At 54.3% G+C, this 17,577-nt stretch overlaps 1 protein-coding gene across 1 annotated transcript; it reads left to right on the forward strand.

Moving 5' to 3' along the window:
* Positions 1-5,975: 5,975 nt before the first annotated feature.
* LOC144318085 (chymosin-like) lies at positions 5,976-17,194 on the forward strand. The gene is made up of 9 exons (XM_077904912.1): positions 5,976-6,056; positions 8,438-8,588; positions 9,424-9,541; positions 10,863-10,981; positions 12,991-13,190; positions 14,372-14,485; positions 15,434-15,578; positions 16,082-16,180; positions 16,926-17,194. Exons 1-9 carry the CDS (start codon positions 5,995-5,997, stop codon positions 17,061-17,063), a joined length of 1,146 nt encoding a protein of 381 aa, XP_077761038.1. The 5' UTR covers positions 5,976-5,994; the 3' UTR covers positions 17,064-17,194.
* The last annotated feature ends 383 nt before the right edge of the window (positions 17,195-17,577 follow it).

Below are 17,577 nucleotides of genomic sequence, written 5' to 3' on the forward strand. Positions count from 1 at the left end.
GCGCCCCCACCTTTTGGCTGTTCGATGACTCTGCCATCAACATGGGTATACACAAAAAAATCTAAAACAACAACAACAACAACAACAAAAAACAACAACAAACAACCCCCCCCCCCCCAAACCAAAAAAACCCATGGGTTACCTTTCTTGAGGTTTTACGTTCAGTGCTTCTGGGTATACATCCAGAAGTAGAGTTGCTGGATCATACGGTAATTCTGTTTAATTTTTTGAGGAATTGCCCACACTGTTTTCCATCATGGCTGCACCACTTTACATTCTTAGCAGCAGTACACAACAGTTTCAGTTTCTCCACACTATTGCCAACATTTATTATTTTCTTTCTTTCTTTTTTTTGATAGCAGCCATCCTAATGAGTGTGAGCAGATATTTCATAGTGGTTTGATCTGCATTTCCCAAGTGAAGAATGACATTGAGCATCCTTTCATGTGCCTGTTGACCATCAGTACATGTTCTTTGAAGAAATGTCTATTTAAGTCCTTTGCCCCTTTTGTAATTGGACTACTTGTTTTGCATGTGTGTTGTTCACTTGTAGGAACTCTTTGTATATTCCAGCTATGAGGCCCTTATCAGATATTTGATTTGCAAATATTTTCTCCCATCTTGTGAGTTGCATTGTCACTCTACCAGTAGACTGGTAGTGACACTCTACCAGTAGTCACTCTACCAGTGTCCTTTGATGCACAAGTTTTTAGCTTTGGCGGAGTCTAACATATCTATTTTGTTTCTTTTGTTGCCTATGCTTTTGGTGTCATATACAAGCAATCATTGCCGAATCCAATGTCATAAAGTTTTTGAAATTGAAATTTTGATCATGTCCTCCTCCCCAACTATTTAGTGATTCCTTAAAACTGTATTTATAAGGCAAAACATTCATGGTCTCATGATACGTGACACTGTGATTCTGTTTCATTGTCCTGCAGTGGCCTTGTGGTCCCCAGGTCCATGTTCAGTGTCCCATTTGAGCACCACCTTGCTCGGTCATGATGCATGAGCACCATGGGGAGGTGCAGACACCATTGGGAAAGCCCTGATTTCTACCAGAGAACCTTCCCATCCCATTCTTCCTATCTCCCATTCTACTTTCTTCATCTTTGCACCTTTCCAGTTAAAAACAGCCCAAGATGGGATTTAGGGCTGGCTGTGCCCCCATGTCCCCGCAGCCTCAGCTGAAGGGCTTTCCCTGGAGCAGGGCCCTGGGCTGCTTGAGTAGCTGGTTCTGATGCTGTTTGGTTTCCATCCTCTTCCTTCTGGAAGTGCTGGATGACAAGTGTCAAACTGATAAATATGGACTTTCTTTGGGGAGGTTGTGTGAGTAATCGCCATTAAAAAAAACCCGTTTATTTAAAATAATTTCCGACATACAGAAACAGTACAAAGAATTCCTGCATACCTTCCCCCAGACACCACAAATGTTGACACCTCACCACATTTGCTTTATTCTCTTCTCTCTCTCTGTATATTTTCCGATCTGTTAGAAACTCTGTTAGAACTTACAGACACAATACTCCTTTACTTCAGTATGTCCCCCAGATCAAGGACATTTTCTTATAATTATTAAAATAAGAATCAGTACAAATATCAAAGCCAAGGAATTGACATCAATACAATACTATTACTTAAAATTTTGATCATGTCCTCCTCCCTAAATACCTAGTGATTCCTTAAAACTGTATTTATAAAGCAAAATATGGTTTCAAGATGCGGGACACAGTGATCTAGAGATGGGATTTGGCCGAGTGCCCAGTCCTGCACCAGCGCTGTGGGGACCACCTTGACTCGTTCCTTTTCCTTCCAGCCCCTTTCGGGAGGCTAGATGGGCTTGCCTGTTGCGGTTTCCCATAACTAATAATGTGCTCTCCCGTGTGCAGGGCAGGATCCCCTCCCTACCCTTCTCCCATGAGGACCTGGCAATTCCATGATGCATTGGACACAGGTTTCCATGGCTTAGGGTGTCTACTGTGAACTAGTAGAGTGAATTTTGGAAGCTGTGAGCGATTCTTCCCCAAAAGTTCTGCTGACCAGGGTGGTGGACAGGCTAGTATATCATTCATAGAGATCACTTGGGGGCAGGAAGGGATAAGGGTGGGGAGATTTTACAAATGGGCAGGGCAGCCTTCTGATGCATTTTCCAGGTCTCTACCCTCTCAAGGTCGCTCCCAGTTGAGCCTTTGCTGTCCCTGAGTCCTGCATTAAAGACCCCAAGACCCCTTCATCTTCAGCCTGAGACTTGTCAAGTGTGGACACAGTGTGATCTCTTTGCTGATGTGCAGAGCTTTGGTGCTGTGAGAGTCATGTGTTCAACTGAGAGCCTGTGCAGTCAAGAATCAAGACCCAAGTTTGCATCTCAGATCCATTTGTTATCAGCTGAGTGACTTGGAAGGTCAGTGAGCTTTCCTAAGCTCCTGCCCACTCATCTGTGGAGGCATTTTTAAGGGCTGACACATAGTGTCGGGCACTAGGTAATCACATGATACCTGTTATAGTAGTATGGCTGAATGATACTTGGTTGGAGATACTGATTAATGATTTTTTAAAAATTCTCTCACTGAGGTACCCGGGTGGCTCAGTGGTTGAGCATCTCCCTTCAGCCCAGGGCGTGATCCCGGGGTCCTGGGATCAAGTCCCAATTGGGTTCCCTGCAGGGAGTCTGCTTCTCCCTCTGCCTGTGTCTCTGCCTTTCTCTCTGTGTCTCTCATGAATAAATAAATAAAATCTTAAAAAAAATCCTCTCATTTTCTCCTTTCTCTTTTCCTCAGAAGAGGAAAAGCCAACACTGCTCCTTTTTTCTTTTTTTTTTGCCTCTGTGAAGATGTACTGAGAGCAGAAAGCAGAGGCGGAAAAAAAGAAAAAAAAAAAAAAAAAAAGAAAGCAGAGGCGACCTGTAGGACTTCCAGGTCAGGATGTCGTTGCCTGAAGCCTAGGGCTTTAGGGGAACTTAGGGCTCCTCGGAGGGTGTAGAAGGAAGAGGTGGGGGAGACAGGCGGGTCCTAAGTGGAGAGGACCTGGGACCTGCTTCCGGGTGGTGGCCCAGAGGGGTGGCAAGACCAGAGAGGAGTGACTGTGTGGCCTGTCTCAGGGAGTATGAGGCCGCCTCCAGAAGGCTAGACTGGCCCAGGTTGGGCATGGAGGCAGCAGGGGCCCAGGCAGGGGTGAGGAAAGACCACCGGGCACGTCCTGGAAACTCGGCATGCTGGGGAGTCATGTGTGCAGAGGCACCTCTGCAGCACTATGCAAAAATGACTGATTAATTTGCCCCCTCCGCCTGGAGGGACAACGCAGAAATTCAGTTGATTTCTCTAACAGGAAAAGAACTGATGCTTTGTACATACCTGAGATTCAGACCTGCTCCATGAGCTTGTGACCTGCACATTCGAGGCTGGGAGTGACTTGGCCAAGGTCAGGTAACAGCAGTCATTTATGACTCACAGAAATCCCAACACATGGACTGTCTGTCTTTGATCCTAACATGAACATCTCAGTATCAGAAAAGGAAACTGAGGCACCCAGAAATTAAGGGACTTGCTCAAGGCCACACCACCACATGGCAGGCCCAGGATTGAGGCCCAGGATAGTCACATCTGTACTTTCCAGAAACCACGCTCCCCTGTCAACTGGCTGCTTGCAGGGGGAGATGTATGTCCCTTTGGATTTCTCCCTCTACTGCTTATCACAGCAGGGTCACATATGGGATCAAATCTTTCCCCACCCGACTGTGGGCTCCCCAGGCATGAAGATGACACCAGCTCCATACCTCTGTGGCCATTGTAAGCACGTAGAAGATGCTCAAGATACTGAGTTGAACCGACTTTGTTGCTGCTTATGTCTGAGTGGAGATCACAGGGGGTTGGTTACCCAGGATAGCTTGTCCCCAGGCCCTGATTTTGTTTTGCCATTTTTGTGAGTCCGTCCCCAGGCACAAAGAATCTAGACCAAGGGAAGTTGTCCTCGCCTGGTACTGGGTAGCCAGTGTTGAAATCTTATCATAGTTTTTTCTAAAAGCTTTTTGTGATTCTTGGCCTGCCCCCGTGGATAAGCAGTTCCAATGCTCTGTGCAATCTGGGGCAGCGCTCCCGATAGCATGCGCGTGAATGCTGTTAGAATGATGTCAATCTCGTGAGTAAACACAGAGCAACCAGGGCTAAGGGATCTTTAGTTTTTGGCTTTGAGGATCACCTTCCAGTGAGACGGATGGCTGAGCCTGATTCTCCTGGCCCTGAGCTGCTGGGTGGGGCTGGGCCCCGGGTGGCGTGGAGCAGGGTACCACAATGCTGGTGTTGTTGACCCCGGAGGGTCCGGCCCCAGATATCGTGCACAGGCACGGCTGTCCCCAGGGGTCTGCAGGGGTCGGCAGGAGTGAGCTAGAAGCAGACCTGCTCCAGACTTGCTATTGCAAACTCGTGAAATTCCCATAGCATGCTGGGCCCTGTGGGGCCGTGTGGAGTGTGACAGACCAGGGATCTTGTGGCCATTTAAACTTCTTCAGGGGCAAGTCCATCCACCTCTCCAAGTCTCCATCTCGTCATCTGCAGCTCATAAGAAAGGCATGGCCCTGCTGTGCCCCGAGAGGGGTGGGAAGACCGTTCACGAGCTCGTTTGCTTAACCAAGCATTTAGTGATCATCTCCTAGGCGTCCTGCTCTCCTGCTCCGTGCTGGTGTGGGGGAGGGAAGACCCAGATGCGGGGCCGCTGGGCAGGACACACAGGCCTTTGAGGAGGGATGTGGGTGGCTGGGCAGGGCCTTGCCAAGGGAAGGCTCACAGCAGGCTGTCTTCCTCACTCCCGCCATCAAGCTCTCAGTTCCCCTGCTGCTGGGCCTCCCGAAGCCCTCCAGTCAAACACGGGACATTCTGGGGCTGTCCCTCTCAGCGTGCCCTGTGTCCCGGGCCCACTGCATGCCTGCCTCGTTGGCTACCAAGCCTGCCCTCTCTGGGCCACTCCCTTCCCTCCCTGACGACTGTCCTGCAGGGTGTCGGCACCACAGGCTCCTGCACACCTGTGGCCCCAGAGCCCCTGCATGTTCCTGCTTTGATCCTTACTTTCCAGCTCACAGCCTTCCCTCTCCACCCATTCTGTGGCTGAGTCTTTGTGTCCCTTTTTGCCCTAATTCTCTCTAGGGTGGTGGCGGGGTGCTATGCTCATCACAAAGCCCTGCATGTGCGCTCTTAGAAGCTCATCTTAGACATCTGTGTGGGACTAGGGTGCCCGCTCTTGGCCTCATCTGCTGCCTAAATCTGATCACCACAGCATCTCTTCCTCCCTCCGTGTGTGTGGCACACATCTGCCTTCCCTCTTCACCCTCGCCAGCACCCCCATGCAGCAGCTCCTGGGATCCAGCATCTACCCCTCACCTTCCCAACACCCTTCTCACTTGGAACCAGGGGACACAGCCTGCACAGTGCAGAGGTCTTGGGCTTGCTAAGGTCTCTTAGCCTGGGGTGACAGATTGAAGGAGCACTCTCTGCCTTGGGAGTAGACTGACTGCTCCCTGGCATGTGGGGCTGGGCGGACTGAGCTGGAGATCCCTGGACAGGGCAGGCTGCTGGCTCCCTGGGAGTTCAGGCCCAGGGAGGAGAGGCAGCTAAGGTAGGAGGGGGGTCTGCTGCGAAGAGACCTCGTTACAGACCCTAAGATGGAATATGAGACAGGTTTCTGGCGGTGATCCCACTGCGTTAGCTCAAGTAGACATGTCTGGAGGGGAAATCAGGTCAGGGAGGCCTATGTGACATTTCTCAGCCTAAAGATCAAGCACATGTACGCTTCAGCTTTGAAGTCCTTGCAGTGGTGGACTTTGTGGCCCTTATCACAGTGGGTATTGGGTACTCTGGCTGCTATCTTAATGTGTTTGCAGAGCAGCCCCAAGTCAGGGGGTCATCTCTGTAGCCCGGGCTTCCAGCCAGAGAGAACCCTGTACCCTCTATAAAAGCTGTGGGGATGAGTACTGGCTCCAGCAGTGGCCAGCCCGCGGTGTCCAGGATGAGGTGTCTCGTGGTGCTACTTGCAGTCCTCGCCCTCTCCCAGGGCAGTGGGGTCACCAGGTGGGTGTCAGGCCCCAGGGAAGGGAAAGGGCATCACTCGCACCTGCTCTGGGTGGGTCTCTCTCCTGGCGTCCCAAAGTCGCCCCCCCGGAATCTTCAGAGGCCATGCTGCAGGTCCCCAGGAAACGCACTCGGTCAATCCTGCCTTTGCATTTGGGACCTTTCCTTCTAAGTGTGCTCCTGCCACTGCAGGGGGGCGGGGGCGGTGAACAAGAACACAGGGTAAGATGGGCAGCCTGGGATATTAAGGGCATGGCTTCTAGAGTCAGACTGCCTGTGGTTTGATCCCCAGTTGCATCACTAACCTGACTATCTGTGCCCTGTTTCCTCTTCCACTGTGAAATTAGGATAACAGAAAGCATCCATCTTACAGGCTAGTCATGAGGAGTGCACGAGTGGGTGTTTGTAAAATGCTTTGCACAGTGCTTGGCACACGATAAGAGCTATGTATGCATTTCTCAACCAAAATAAAGTCCTCTGGGTGAGATTCCCAATTTCTGCTCCAAAATTAATAACTGATATTTCCTTTTTTGATAATTTTTTAAATGATTTTTTAAAAAAGTAATCTCTATACCCATCATGGGGCTCGAACTCACGACCCAGAGATCAAGAGTCACATCCTCTGCCGACTGACTCAGCCAGGCACCCTGTAACTGATATTTCTGGAGCTGCTTGCTACTAGGTGCCACTAATCCTCCTGGATTAGGTAGACATTATTGTTTGCATTTTACAGATGAGGAAGCTGTTGTTTAGGGAGGGTCCCTGAGCTGCCCAAGGCCCATGGTTCATGCTGGAGGAGTTGGGTCTTGGTCCCAAGGGGACCTATGCTCTTGCCACAAAATCATGCTATTTCTGGTTCCCAGGCTCGAGCCCAAGTGGCTCCTCAAGCCCTGAGCCTGGGGAGACCTGAATCCATCCCTGGGAAGCTGGATCCCTCAAAAGGGACCAGGGTGTCTTTGACCAGTCAGAGCTCCTTATGGTCTTGAAACTGAAGTTCTGTTGAGTGCCAGGCATTGGGTGGTCTCAGTGCAGGGACTGAGGGCAGCACCAGCGGAGCATGGTTTCCATGGTGATGGGACTTCCTAGCTCTTGGCTGGGAAGTGGGCCAGCATCCCTCTGAGGGAGGCTCCCTGGGGCCCTGTGCTGGACACAGCAGCGCAGCAGAGAGGCGGCTACCTCTGTGGGAGTCCCAGGCATCCCACGAGTAGATCCTGAGCTGAGCAGGAGCAGGAGCCAAGCAAGCAGAACACAGAGGGGCCTGGACACGAGGACACAGGAAAGGGTGGCTGTAGGATTGGTTCTGGGAGTCTCCTTCCTTTCGGGCTGTGTCTTCTTCTATCATCGGACACAAAGGCTGGGAAATGTCTCAAGGACCTTTTATTTCTGTTGGGTCCTGGCTGAAGTCACACTTGAGGGCTGGAGAAGAAAGGCACCGGAGGAGAGCCCATAAATCACATGCAGGGCTGCTCCATAGGGGACCCGTCTGGGGTGTGAACCCCACGAGAACACCCATTTTCTTTGAGGGTTTTACAGCTGCTGCCATTTGATCGCTCTCCAAGCACGTTCATAGCTGCGGTCTCCACTTGTCCTTCAGTCAGCCCCATGGAGGAGGAGGACCGCATGGCCCTTGGAACTGGGGGGACATGCGGGATCGGCAGCCTACATTCCTTCAACCTACAGGAGGGGGCGCTAGGCACCAAAGAGGTGAAGCTACAAGCTTGGTCAAAAGCATGGCTGGAGAGGGGCTGGAAAGGAAGGAGGTTGCCCATTTTGCAGAGGTGAAGCTGGAGCTCAGAGGGCTTTGAGGGGCTACCCAGGGTGCCACAGCCTACAGAGCTGGATCCAGAAAGCCTCCGCTGGTTTCCCTCTCGATTCTCTTCCGTTGATTTGCTTCCACTGTCCAACATCTAAACTCTGTTAGAAGCTCCCGAGGACCACACTCTGTCCTGAGACCCTTTGAAGAATTTTCACGCTACCCAGAGAGCCGGTCACAGGGGCCACAAGGAGGGAGCGTTTCCACAGCATGGAGCAGCGTCGGGGGGACGCCACCCCTCTCCAGGCCGAGTGCTCCCAGACGGCAGATACCGTACCCCTGTGCTCACACGGTGTCCGGCCTGCAGGAGGCAGGCTGCAAGGATTCAGAGACCTGAAGGAATGCTATTGTATCTCTCAGACCTCGGAGTTGCAAAACTCATTAGTAGGCTATCAATTAAATTAAATCTCCACCAACTTAATGAAAAGAGAAAGGACTAGGGACTGTCAGAGCGCATTGTGGTTAGTAAGGGGGAGCACCGAATTGCGGCACTTCTGGGCACCTCTCGGAGGCCGGCAGCCCTGAGGAGAAGCCCACCAGCATCATGAACTCTTCCCCGTCTCCTCAGGGTCCCTCTGCACAAAGGCAAGTCGGTGAGAAAGGCCCTGAAGGAGCATGGGCTCCTAGAGGACTTCCTGAAGAAACACCCGTATGCCATCAGCAGGAAGTACTCAAATTTAGAGAAGGTGGCCAGCGAGCCCTTGGCCAACTACCTGGACGTAAGTGGCTCTGCTCTCTCTGTGTGAGGGGGACCCCCCGGCCCCTGCCTCTTTCCTCTTCTAGGATTCATGGAGCCCCGTGGGCTGTGGAGGCCGCCCCCATGCCCCTCAGGCAGCTCTGCACTGGGCCAGCAGACCCAGCAAAGGCAAGGCTCTGAATGTCACCGCCAGCAGGGTCTGAGCTCAGGCGACCTGCAGACGACATCCCTGGGGGCACATAATCTGCTCCCCTGTGCACCACATGCCTGGCTTTTCCAGCCCGGGGGACCCATGTCTTAGTCTGGGCCCAGCAGGGATGGGGCACCAGTGCCCATCTGCGGCCACCCAGGACCCGACAGGGATGTGGCCTCTTCCTCTCTGGAGCCTGTCGCCCCCTCATCTGTCACTCTGGCAGTAGACAGGCAGCCTTGTCTCTCCTGTGCTCCTTCCCTCACTAGGTCATGCTCACCCCCGCCCCAACCCTAGTTCTGACATGGGGAGGTGGGCAAGGAGGCATGGCAGGGACAGCTTGGGTCGGGACTTGGGGTCTGTACCTCACTGGTGCCCCATCTCTGAGTCCCTGCCAGGGGCTGGGGGGGTCCCAGTCTTTCTACCAGGAAGGGCTTATGTTTTGATCTAATGTCTGCCTCTGAGGCTGAGGCAGCCGTGGTTGTAGTGCTTGTGGGAGGGGCGGGCAAGCGAAGCGGGTCAGAAGCCCTGGGTGGTGGGGTGGGGGGGGTTGCGAGGACCCTCCCCAGCGATCCTCATTCCCCCCCTTCTCCTTTGCTCTGTGCCAAGCATTGATCCTTATCCCTTTGCTGTCCTTCCCGCCTGCCACACTGCTATCTGTCCCCAGTGTCAGTACTTCGGGAGGATCTCCATTGGGACCCCACCCCAGGAATTCACCGTGGTGTTTGACACCGGCTCCTCCGACCTCTGGGTGCCCTCTGTCTACTGCAAGAGTACTGCCTGCCGTGAGTGAGCTACCTGGCAGCCCCCAGGCCCAGAGCCCAGGACTCTGCTGCCCGTGTGGTGAGGGGGGAGGTTGAACTCCCTCGGAGCCTAAGAGTCCGTGAATCTCAGTGACGTCCACAATGACTGAGGAGGCCCGGCCTCTTTGGAGAAAGGATGGTAAACGCCCCACGCAGAGATGGGGTCAGGCTTCACGCTTCAAGTGCCAGAAGCCAAAGTCAGATGTGGGTCGCTGGATTCTGGCTGCAGCAGGGGCTCCGCTGGGGGCTTTGGACAAGGCGTTGGGTCTGCTGGAAACAGGGAGAGGCTTTGCTTGCATTCTGGCCACCACTCAAGCTGTGGGGTGCTGGGGAGAACGTGGGTACAGGAGAGCTTGCTTTGACATTTCCAGCCTCCTGAATGTGTCCCATCTCCTCGCTCACCCCTTCCAACTGCCCACAGATGGAGAAGGGGTGCAAATCAGGGGCTTAATGCATAAAGCGCCAGCTAGAAATTAGGGGCACTTAGGCTATTTATTTATTTATTTTATTCATTTGAGAAAGAGAGAGAGTACAAGAGAAAGAACAGAGCACAAGCGAGCAGGGGAGAGGGGACAGAGGGAGAGGGAGAAGCAGACTCCCCACTGAGCAGAGAGCCCGCTGCCTGCCGTGGGGCTGGAGCCCAGGGACTCCAGGTCATGACCTGAGCCAAAGCAGACGCTCAACTGACTGAGCCACCCAGGCGCCCTGGTATTTACTTATTTAGTCTTTATGAGGAGCCCAGGCAAGCCGCTGACCCTCCTGAGTCTTTGGGTTTCCTTCCTATAAAATGGGACTACGTATGGTATGCCAGCGGGTGCTGGGGGAATAGAGGGCCAGGATCCGTTACTAATGATGAGTCGATGTTCAATACATGTAAATGATTTTATTTGATGCTTATTAATAATTGATTTCTTCAATAATCCTGGGAGATTGGTGCTCTTTTTATCTCCCTTTACCAGAGAAGGAAGCAAAGTTGAGAGAAGAAAAGGCTCTTGCCTAAGGTTACAGAGCTGGTAAGAGTAAAATGTCTATGGAAACCACAGGGACAGCTTGTTTTCTTTCTTGTTTTGTTTGGCAGCTACACAGGTAGCACTGGGTTCAGAGAGGTGGGCTGAGCAGCAAAGAATAATTTTCTTTACTAAACGTGGGGGATCAAGAGAGAATGCGTTGCTTATTTTCAGCAGGAAGGGTTGGTATTTAGACCATATTCTTACAAGGCCTAGTGAGGTCTCAGCCCTGGCCGGCGCCGTCAGGGGCAAGGAGACTATCTATGGGCCTCGCTAACCCTGGGTCTGTGTTTCAGAAAGCCATCACCGCTTCGACCCAGCCAAGTCCTCCACCTTCCAGAACCTGAATGAGCCCCTGTCCATCCAGTACGGCACGGGCAGCATGCAGGGCTTTCTGGGCCTTGATACCGTCACTGTGAGTGGGGCTTTGGGCCAGCCGGCGCTCACCCTTCCTTCCCCACTAGCTGCTTTGCCACCCAGACACACAGGCTCTGGCCGGCTGCTCCCCAGCTGGGGCTGAGAGGCCCAGCTGGGGCTGAGAGGCCCTTTGGGGCCCTGCCCCTCCCCGACTGGGGGGCCTGGTGGGTAGGGATGCAGGGAGGGATCTCATCCACCCTCTTCTCCTCCCTTCTCTCCTTCCCATGCCAGCCCTCACAGTCCCCCCGAGAGGCTTCTCCATGCCCAGTTTCCTTCTTCCCCATCCTTTGTCATCTGTCCTTGCCACAGTCCGTTCAGAATCCCGAGCCCGCGCCAGCACCGAACGCTTTGGTGTCATATGTGTGACCTCATTGTAAATTAGTTCTCAGGGAGGTAGTTTTCCCCATTGTGCAGATGAGGAAATTGAAGGTCCCATGAGTTGGTAACTTCCCCAAAGTCCCCAAGTCACACAGCCCGTGCTGGGCGCTCTGTGTCAGACCTATGCTTCCGACTCTCTGAGCAATGCCCTTGGCTTGACCTCACTCCTTTGCCCCAGAAGGGCCATCGAGTGGCATCTTTCATGTCAGGGAGCATCTGTGGCCCCTGAGCAAGGCTTCCTCTCCCTTCTGCAGCTCTGTGGCTTCTAAAGTAGTCAACACAGGGACGGGCACATAGTCAGTGCTCAGTACACATGAGCTTTCTGCTTTCCTTCTTCAGCCATTATCTTAAAAGCCAAGCAGCATCCCCTGGTGCTTATCACTTCCATCTTCCTTGAGTTCTTCCTGGGTCTGGCTGAAGGCTCTTTTGCTTTGAGCCCAAAGGGACACACACAGCTCTTCTCAGCTGACGGCCCTCTCCTCAGCCTCTTCCGTTGGCAAAGCAGGTGCCCACCCAGCTCAGGCCTCCCCAGGGGTCAGCACCAGACCGTGGAGGTCCCAGACCACTGGCTGAGGTGGCCCAGCAGACAGGGCCCAGGAAGGCGACTCCCCTGCCTGAGCCATGGTGCACCGGGTGGCCCTCATGTGCCCACCTTGGGCAAGGGATGGGGGAGAGAGCCATGGGGGTCTGGCCCCCCTCAGCGGGCCCACACGGCAATGAGGCCAAGTCGGGGCATGGGAGGAGGGGAAAGGTTGATGGGGGTTAGGGAGCGTGAGCAAGGGGTCAGAAGCCTGAGATGAGGGGTGAGAAGCAGGATCAGAAGGTGACGGTGCTCTAGGACACTGGTGGGGGGTGGGGTGGGAGGCTGTGGAGGGTCGTAGCAAGGGGTGACGTGACTGGACGCCCATTTTCAAAGATCACTTTGGCTGCCTGAGTGGGGGACGGTTTGGTTATAAGGGGCTGGGTGGAAGCAGGCTCAGAATGGCCTGGTGGGCACATCGGCCTTCCCAGGCCGAGGGCAGATTAACAAGAGATGTGGAGGCAGCACTTCCTTAGCATCATGCCATTAACGTCCAACGGCCAAACATTTAGTAAGTGCTCGATACAGGTTCAGCATTAGTGAAACAGAGGCCAACACTGCTGTCAGATGCAGGTGTTATTATTTCATTTAACAGGTGAGGAGATTGAGGCTCAGAGAGGTGCTCGTTCAGGGTCACACAGGCAGCACAGGACAGAGCAAGGACACATAGCCAGGGCTCTTAGATGCAAAGCGTGTATATGTTCTTTCTGTCCGCAGTGCTGCCCACAGCTCTTCGCTGGCCAAGGGCCCCTGTGCCACTGCCAAGGGGGCCGCAGGCTGGCAGGGGGCCTCGGAGCATCCCTCACCCCACCCCGTTCTTTGGGCTTACCCATCAACTTCTGTACCTTGAACACTGCTGTCTTCACTCTTCCCTGGGTCCTCTCAAAACTGGACTCAAAACCACAGAGCAGGGCTGGGAAACAAGGGTGTTCTCTCTCTTGAGCTCCCCAGGGGCTGGGCCCCAGGGGCTGACCCGGATACTGGCCTGCCCCAGATCTTCCTGCCTCTGGCCCAAGGAGGTCACTCTGCTTCTCTCGCATCCCTTGCAGGTCTCCAGCATCGTGGACCCCCAGCAGACTGTGGGCCTGAGCACTCAGGAGCCTGGCAGCGTCTTTACCTACTCTGAGTTCGATGGCATCCTGGGGCTGGCCTACCCCTCTCTCGCCTCCCCGTACTCAGTGCCTGTGTTTGACAACATGATGCAGAATCACCTGGTGGCCCAAGACCTGTTCTCTGTGTATTTGTCCAGGTAGGAGCTATCCCCAGCCAGGGCAGACTTACACGGCCTGGCAAGGTCTGAGGGATATCAGCCCCTTTGGGACACTGCAACTCAAGCCTGCTGGCCAGAACCCAAGCAAACCTCTCCTTGTTTCCAGGCAGACCCAACTTATTTTTTTTTTTTTAAGATTTTATTTATTTATTTGAGAGAGAGAGAAAAAGAGAGAGATCATAAACAGAGGAGAAGGATAGAGGGAGAAGCAGCCTCCCCGCTGAGCAGAGAGCCTGATATGGGGCTCCATCCCAGCACCCTGAGATCATGACCTGAGCTGAAGGCAGACGCTTAACCGACTGAGCCTCCCAGGCTTCCGGACCCAACACCTTGTCCAAAGCCCCCAGCGGAGCCCCTGCTGCAGCCAGAATCCAGCGACCCACATCTGACTTTGACTTCTGGCACTTGAAGCATGATGCCTGACCCCATCTCTGCGTGGGGACGTTTACCGTCTTTTCTCCAAAGGGGCCGGGCCTCCTTAGTCATTGTGGACATCACTGAGATTCACAGACTCTTAGGCTCCGAAGGAGTCCGACCTCCCCGCTCACCACATGGGAAACAGGCCTGGGGGAGACATCACCCTGAACTGGTGCCTAAGTCACACCTGGAGCCCAGAGCTCCCTCTCCTTTCCTCTTTTTTTCCCCTCCCCTCTCTTCCTGCCCCGTGATGGTGCAGCTCAGCTGAACAGAGGGGCAGGTGGCAGGATAGAGAGAAGGGCGCTGCCTTCAGGGGAAGGAGGGTGCTGGGGAACCGAGGTCAGGGGAACCCAGGCAAGGGGGCACTTGGTACACTCATGCGTTCATTCCAGAAGTGTTGGTGGGTGTGACTGTGCAGGTGCTGCGCCAGGAGACGGGGCTTCGTCAGCAAACAAGGCAGACTGGGAGTCCGCTCTCTAGCAGGCGAGGCAGACGACACGCAATTACACAATTATGCTTAGGGCTGCAGGCAGGTCGGGGCGCAGGGAAGGCTTGGAGGTGACGGGGTAGCCCAGTCTAACGGGGGTGGGCGTGCTGGGTGGCGGGGGAAGCTTCGCTGAGGCTCGGGGTGGTGATCCAGGTGAGGCAGGGAGGACAGCGTGTGCTAGGCCCGCGGGTGCGACAGGGCAGCCTCACCAAGCCGGGAGGTCAGAATGCCGCAACACGCCTTTCCTTGGTTTCAGGAATGGCCAGGGGAGCATGCTGACGCTGGGAGCCATAGACCCGACCTACTACACAGGCACCCTGCACTGGGTGCCCGTGACCGTGGAGGAGTACTGGCAGTTCACCGTGGACAGGTGAGTGCGCCACAGCCGCCTCCGGGTGGGGGGCTGCGAGGGCCTGGGATCAGCCCGTGAGCGCTGGGAGCTCATGAGCCTCTCACATCAGACTCAGAGTTAGACACTTCCAAGGCCGGTGACCTTTGTCAGTGAGGACGCTGACGTTTCCTGCTGCTCTGCTAATAGGAGCCCGGCACTGACCAGGCCCTACTGCCTGAAGGCATTGCAATGACTGATATTGGGGCTGTTCTCGTTCATTCCTCACTGAAACCCTAGGGGGTGGGTTCCACACTAGTGTCCTCACTTTATAATTTACTAACATCAAGTCTGAACCTTGTGACCATCCCTCGAGGAAGTCAAGGAAAGAGTTGCTAGCATACCCGTCTTGTGTCTGAGAAGCCCGAGTCCGGGCAGGTTGGTGACTCGCCCAAGACCTGCAGCAAGTGAACGTCAGGGAGAGGACTTGAAGCCAGATCTTTAGGCAACTAGGGCAGTACTCATTTCACCCCTTAGTGCACACAACTTTGCTGGGTTTTAAAAAAAGATTTATTTATTTATTTGAGGGGTGAGCTGGGGGAGGGGCAGAGTCTCTTAAACAGACTCCTTGCCCAGCACGGAGCCCAATTCAGGGCTTGATCCCAAGATCACAACCCGAGCTGAAACCAAGAGTCAGATGTTTAAACGGCCTGTGCCACCACCCATGTACCCATGACTTTGCTGTTCTATTGAAGTTTCTGTCCCATGGAAGGTGGGACAGCCTTGATTTAGCCACTGACTTGGAAGTAAATGTTTTTAGGTCTTTTCTCTGAGCTCAGCAAGTTTTGGGGACTCTAGGAAGGAGCCCAAGGGAAAGGTCCAGCCTTTCCTCCCTGCCTGAGGATCCTGGCGGGGGAGGATGGGGGGGGGCCAGGGAGGGCGGGCTGCATGCTGGACACACTGCGAGGCTGTCCTGTTTCCACTCTGCAGCGTTACTGTCAATGGTGTGGTGGTGGCCTGTGATGGTGGCTGTCAGGCCATCCTGGACACAGGCACCTCTATGCTGGTTGGGCCCAACAGCGACATCCTCAACATCCAGTCAGCCATTGGAGCCACACAGGACCAATATGGGATGGTGAGGCCTGGCCCATTTCCCTGGAGGGGCTGGGATTTCTCAGGAGGCCTTCACAGTGGTCTTCTAGCTTGGCGCATCATTGCTGTCAGAGCTCTCGTGTCTCATGCAGAGGCCGAGGTCTGGCCTCCCGTCCCCCAGGAGGATCGTGCATCCCTGACTCTGCTATACCCCCTTGCTCCTCCTCCACCCACGGGTCTCTTTGCCTCCTCCCTGACAGCTAAGTGCTCCGGGGTCCTGGGGAGGTCTGGCTGAGCCTGGAGAAAACTCGGAGGCCCATCCTCCTTTATCTCAAGCTGGGGTGTGTTCCTGCACTGGCTGACAGCAGGTCCCTCTCAGTGTAACTCTTCTGAGGCCTGGGGGTCTCCCTAGAGTCCTCTGAGTGGGCAGGCCCTCCTACCTCTTGGCTCCAGTGCAGAGGAAGGGGTCCTGGGTTGGCCCTTCTCTGGCCTCACCCAGCCCCATCAGATCTACCGTCCATCTAAGATGACCTCCTTCTGGTCTAGTTTGACATCAACTGCGGGAACCTGGGCAGCATGCCTTCGGTGGTCTTTGAGATCCACGGCAGAAAGTACCCACTGCCCCCGTCTGCCTACACCAGCCAGGTAGGAGTTCTCAGGAGAAGAAGCCTGGGTCCACCTAGCACTCCTCCACTCTCCTGGCAAGTCAGCCAGTTGTAAAGTGGCGGGGCCCCAAGGGAAAATGCAGGAAGTGCATGTAAACGAACTGGCCCTTCTGAGTGGGCCTCCCTCATGGCCGATACAGCTCCATCCTGGGAGAAGCGGGGCAGAATGAAAGTAGAGAGCCCCGCAGCCCAAGGGAGGGTTGGGTTGGCAGGACCACAGCCCGCTCCCTGTGGGAACTGCATCCACCGCTCCAGCTTCTAAGCCCAGAGGCCTGCAGCATGCAGCATCGTCCAGGATTTTTGTAGGTAGCCTGGGCTTCGGGACCCGGCCCTTAACCCTCCTCACCCACTGGCCTCAGCTTTGACCCAGCCCTGAGTACACACAACGGGCAAGGCCTCAGGCCCCTGGGCCTGGTCTGGCTGGTCATCAGGGCAGTAGGTGCTGAGTGGAAGGGGGGTGCTAGAGAGGACAGGTGAGGAGGAGTGGAGTGAGGGGACCCCAGTGAGTAACCTTGCATGAAGTCACTTGATTTTCTGAATATCAATTTCTTCATCTTTTGAGTGGGATGAATCTGATACTTGTCTGCTTCCCTCGGAAGGTGATTTCAAGGATGAAAGAAAATACGAGCTGAGAGAGGGACTGTGGGGTGTGGTAGGGGGAGGCCCACCGTCAGACACGGTGACCTGCCTCGGGCCTAGCTGTATCTCTGCCTCGCCTTTCCCAGGATATGGGCTTCTGCTCCAGTGGCTTCCAGGGTGAAGGCGATTCCCAGCTGTGGATCCTGGGGGATGTCTTCATCCGGGAGTATTACAGCGTCTTTGACAGAGTTAACAACCGCCTGGGACTGGCCAAGGCCATCTGATGGCACTGCTGACCATGGACCACGCATGCATATCCCAAACATGCATGCATGCGTGCACAAACACACACACGTGTGCACTTATAGATCAGGTTTTCAGGCACATGGTTCAATAAATACCATATCTCTGCAAAGTGTGGCTTCTGTGGGGCCAAAGCCCTGCGCCGTTATGATGGTGGGGACTGACTGTCCCGCGGCTCTGACCACAGTGGGGCTACGTGGCTGGGAAACATTGGTGGGTGGAGACTTTCGCAAGGGAATTGGTCACTTCAAGCTTAGGTCAGGTAAAAGCGAGACTTGCCTTTCTGGTCTCCCACTCGAGATCTTTCTGGGGGAAAGGGTGCAGTAGGAGAGACCTTGGCAGGTTGAGGCTTGTACCTGGGGAGCAAGGCATTGGGGTGTGGGGCTGGGAAGAGAATGTTGGCCCAGGGAGAGGAAAACTCTAGGTCTATTAAAGAAAGAGCTTCGGGGCATTTTGGAGAACACAGTGGAATAGGCAGGAGGCATCTGGGAAGGC

The sequence above is a fragment of the Canis aureus genome, chromosome 8 (genome assembly GCF_053574225.1).
Source record: "Canis aureus isolate CA01 chromosome 8, VMU_Caureus_v.1.0, whole genome shotgun sequence".
NCBI lineage: Eukaryota > Metazoa > Chordata > Mammalia > Carnivora > Canidae > Canis > Canis aureus.

Coding starts and splice junctions, on each gene's coding strand:
- LOC144318085 (XM_077904912.1), top strand. CDS start 5,995: ATGAGGTGTCTCGTGGTGCTACTTGCAGTCCTCGCCCTCTCCCAGGGC. Junction 6,057..8,437: donor CAGGGCAGTGGGGTCACCAG/GTGGGTGTCAGG, acceptor CCGTCTCCTCAG/GGTCCCTCTGCACAAAGGCA. Junction 8,589..9,423: donor CCTTGGCCAACTACCTGGAC/GTAAGTGGCTCT, acceptor ATCTGTCCCCAG/TGTCAGTACTTCGGGAGGAT.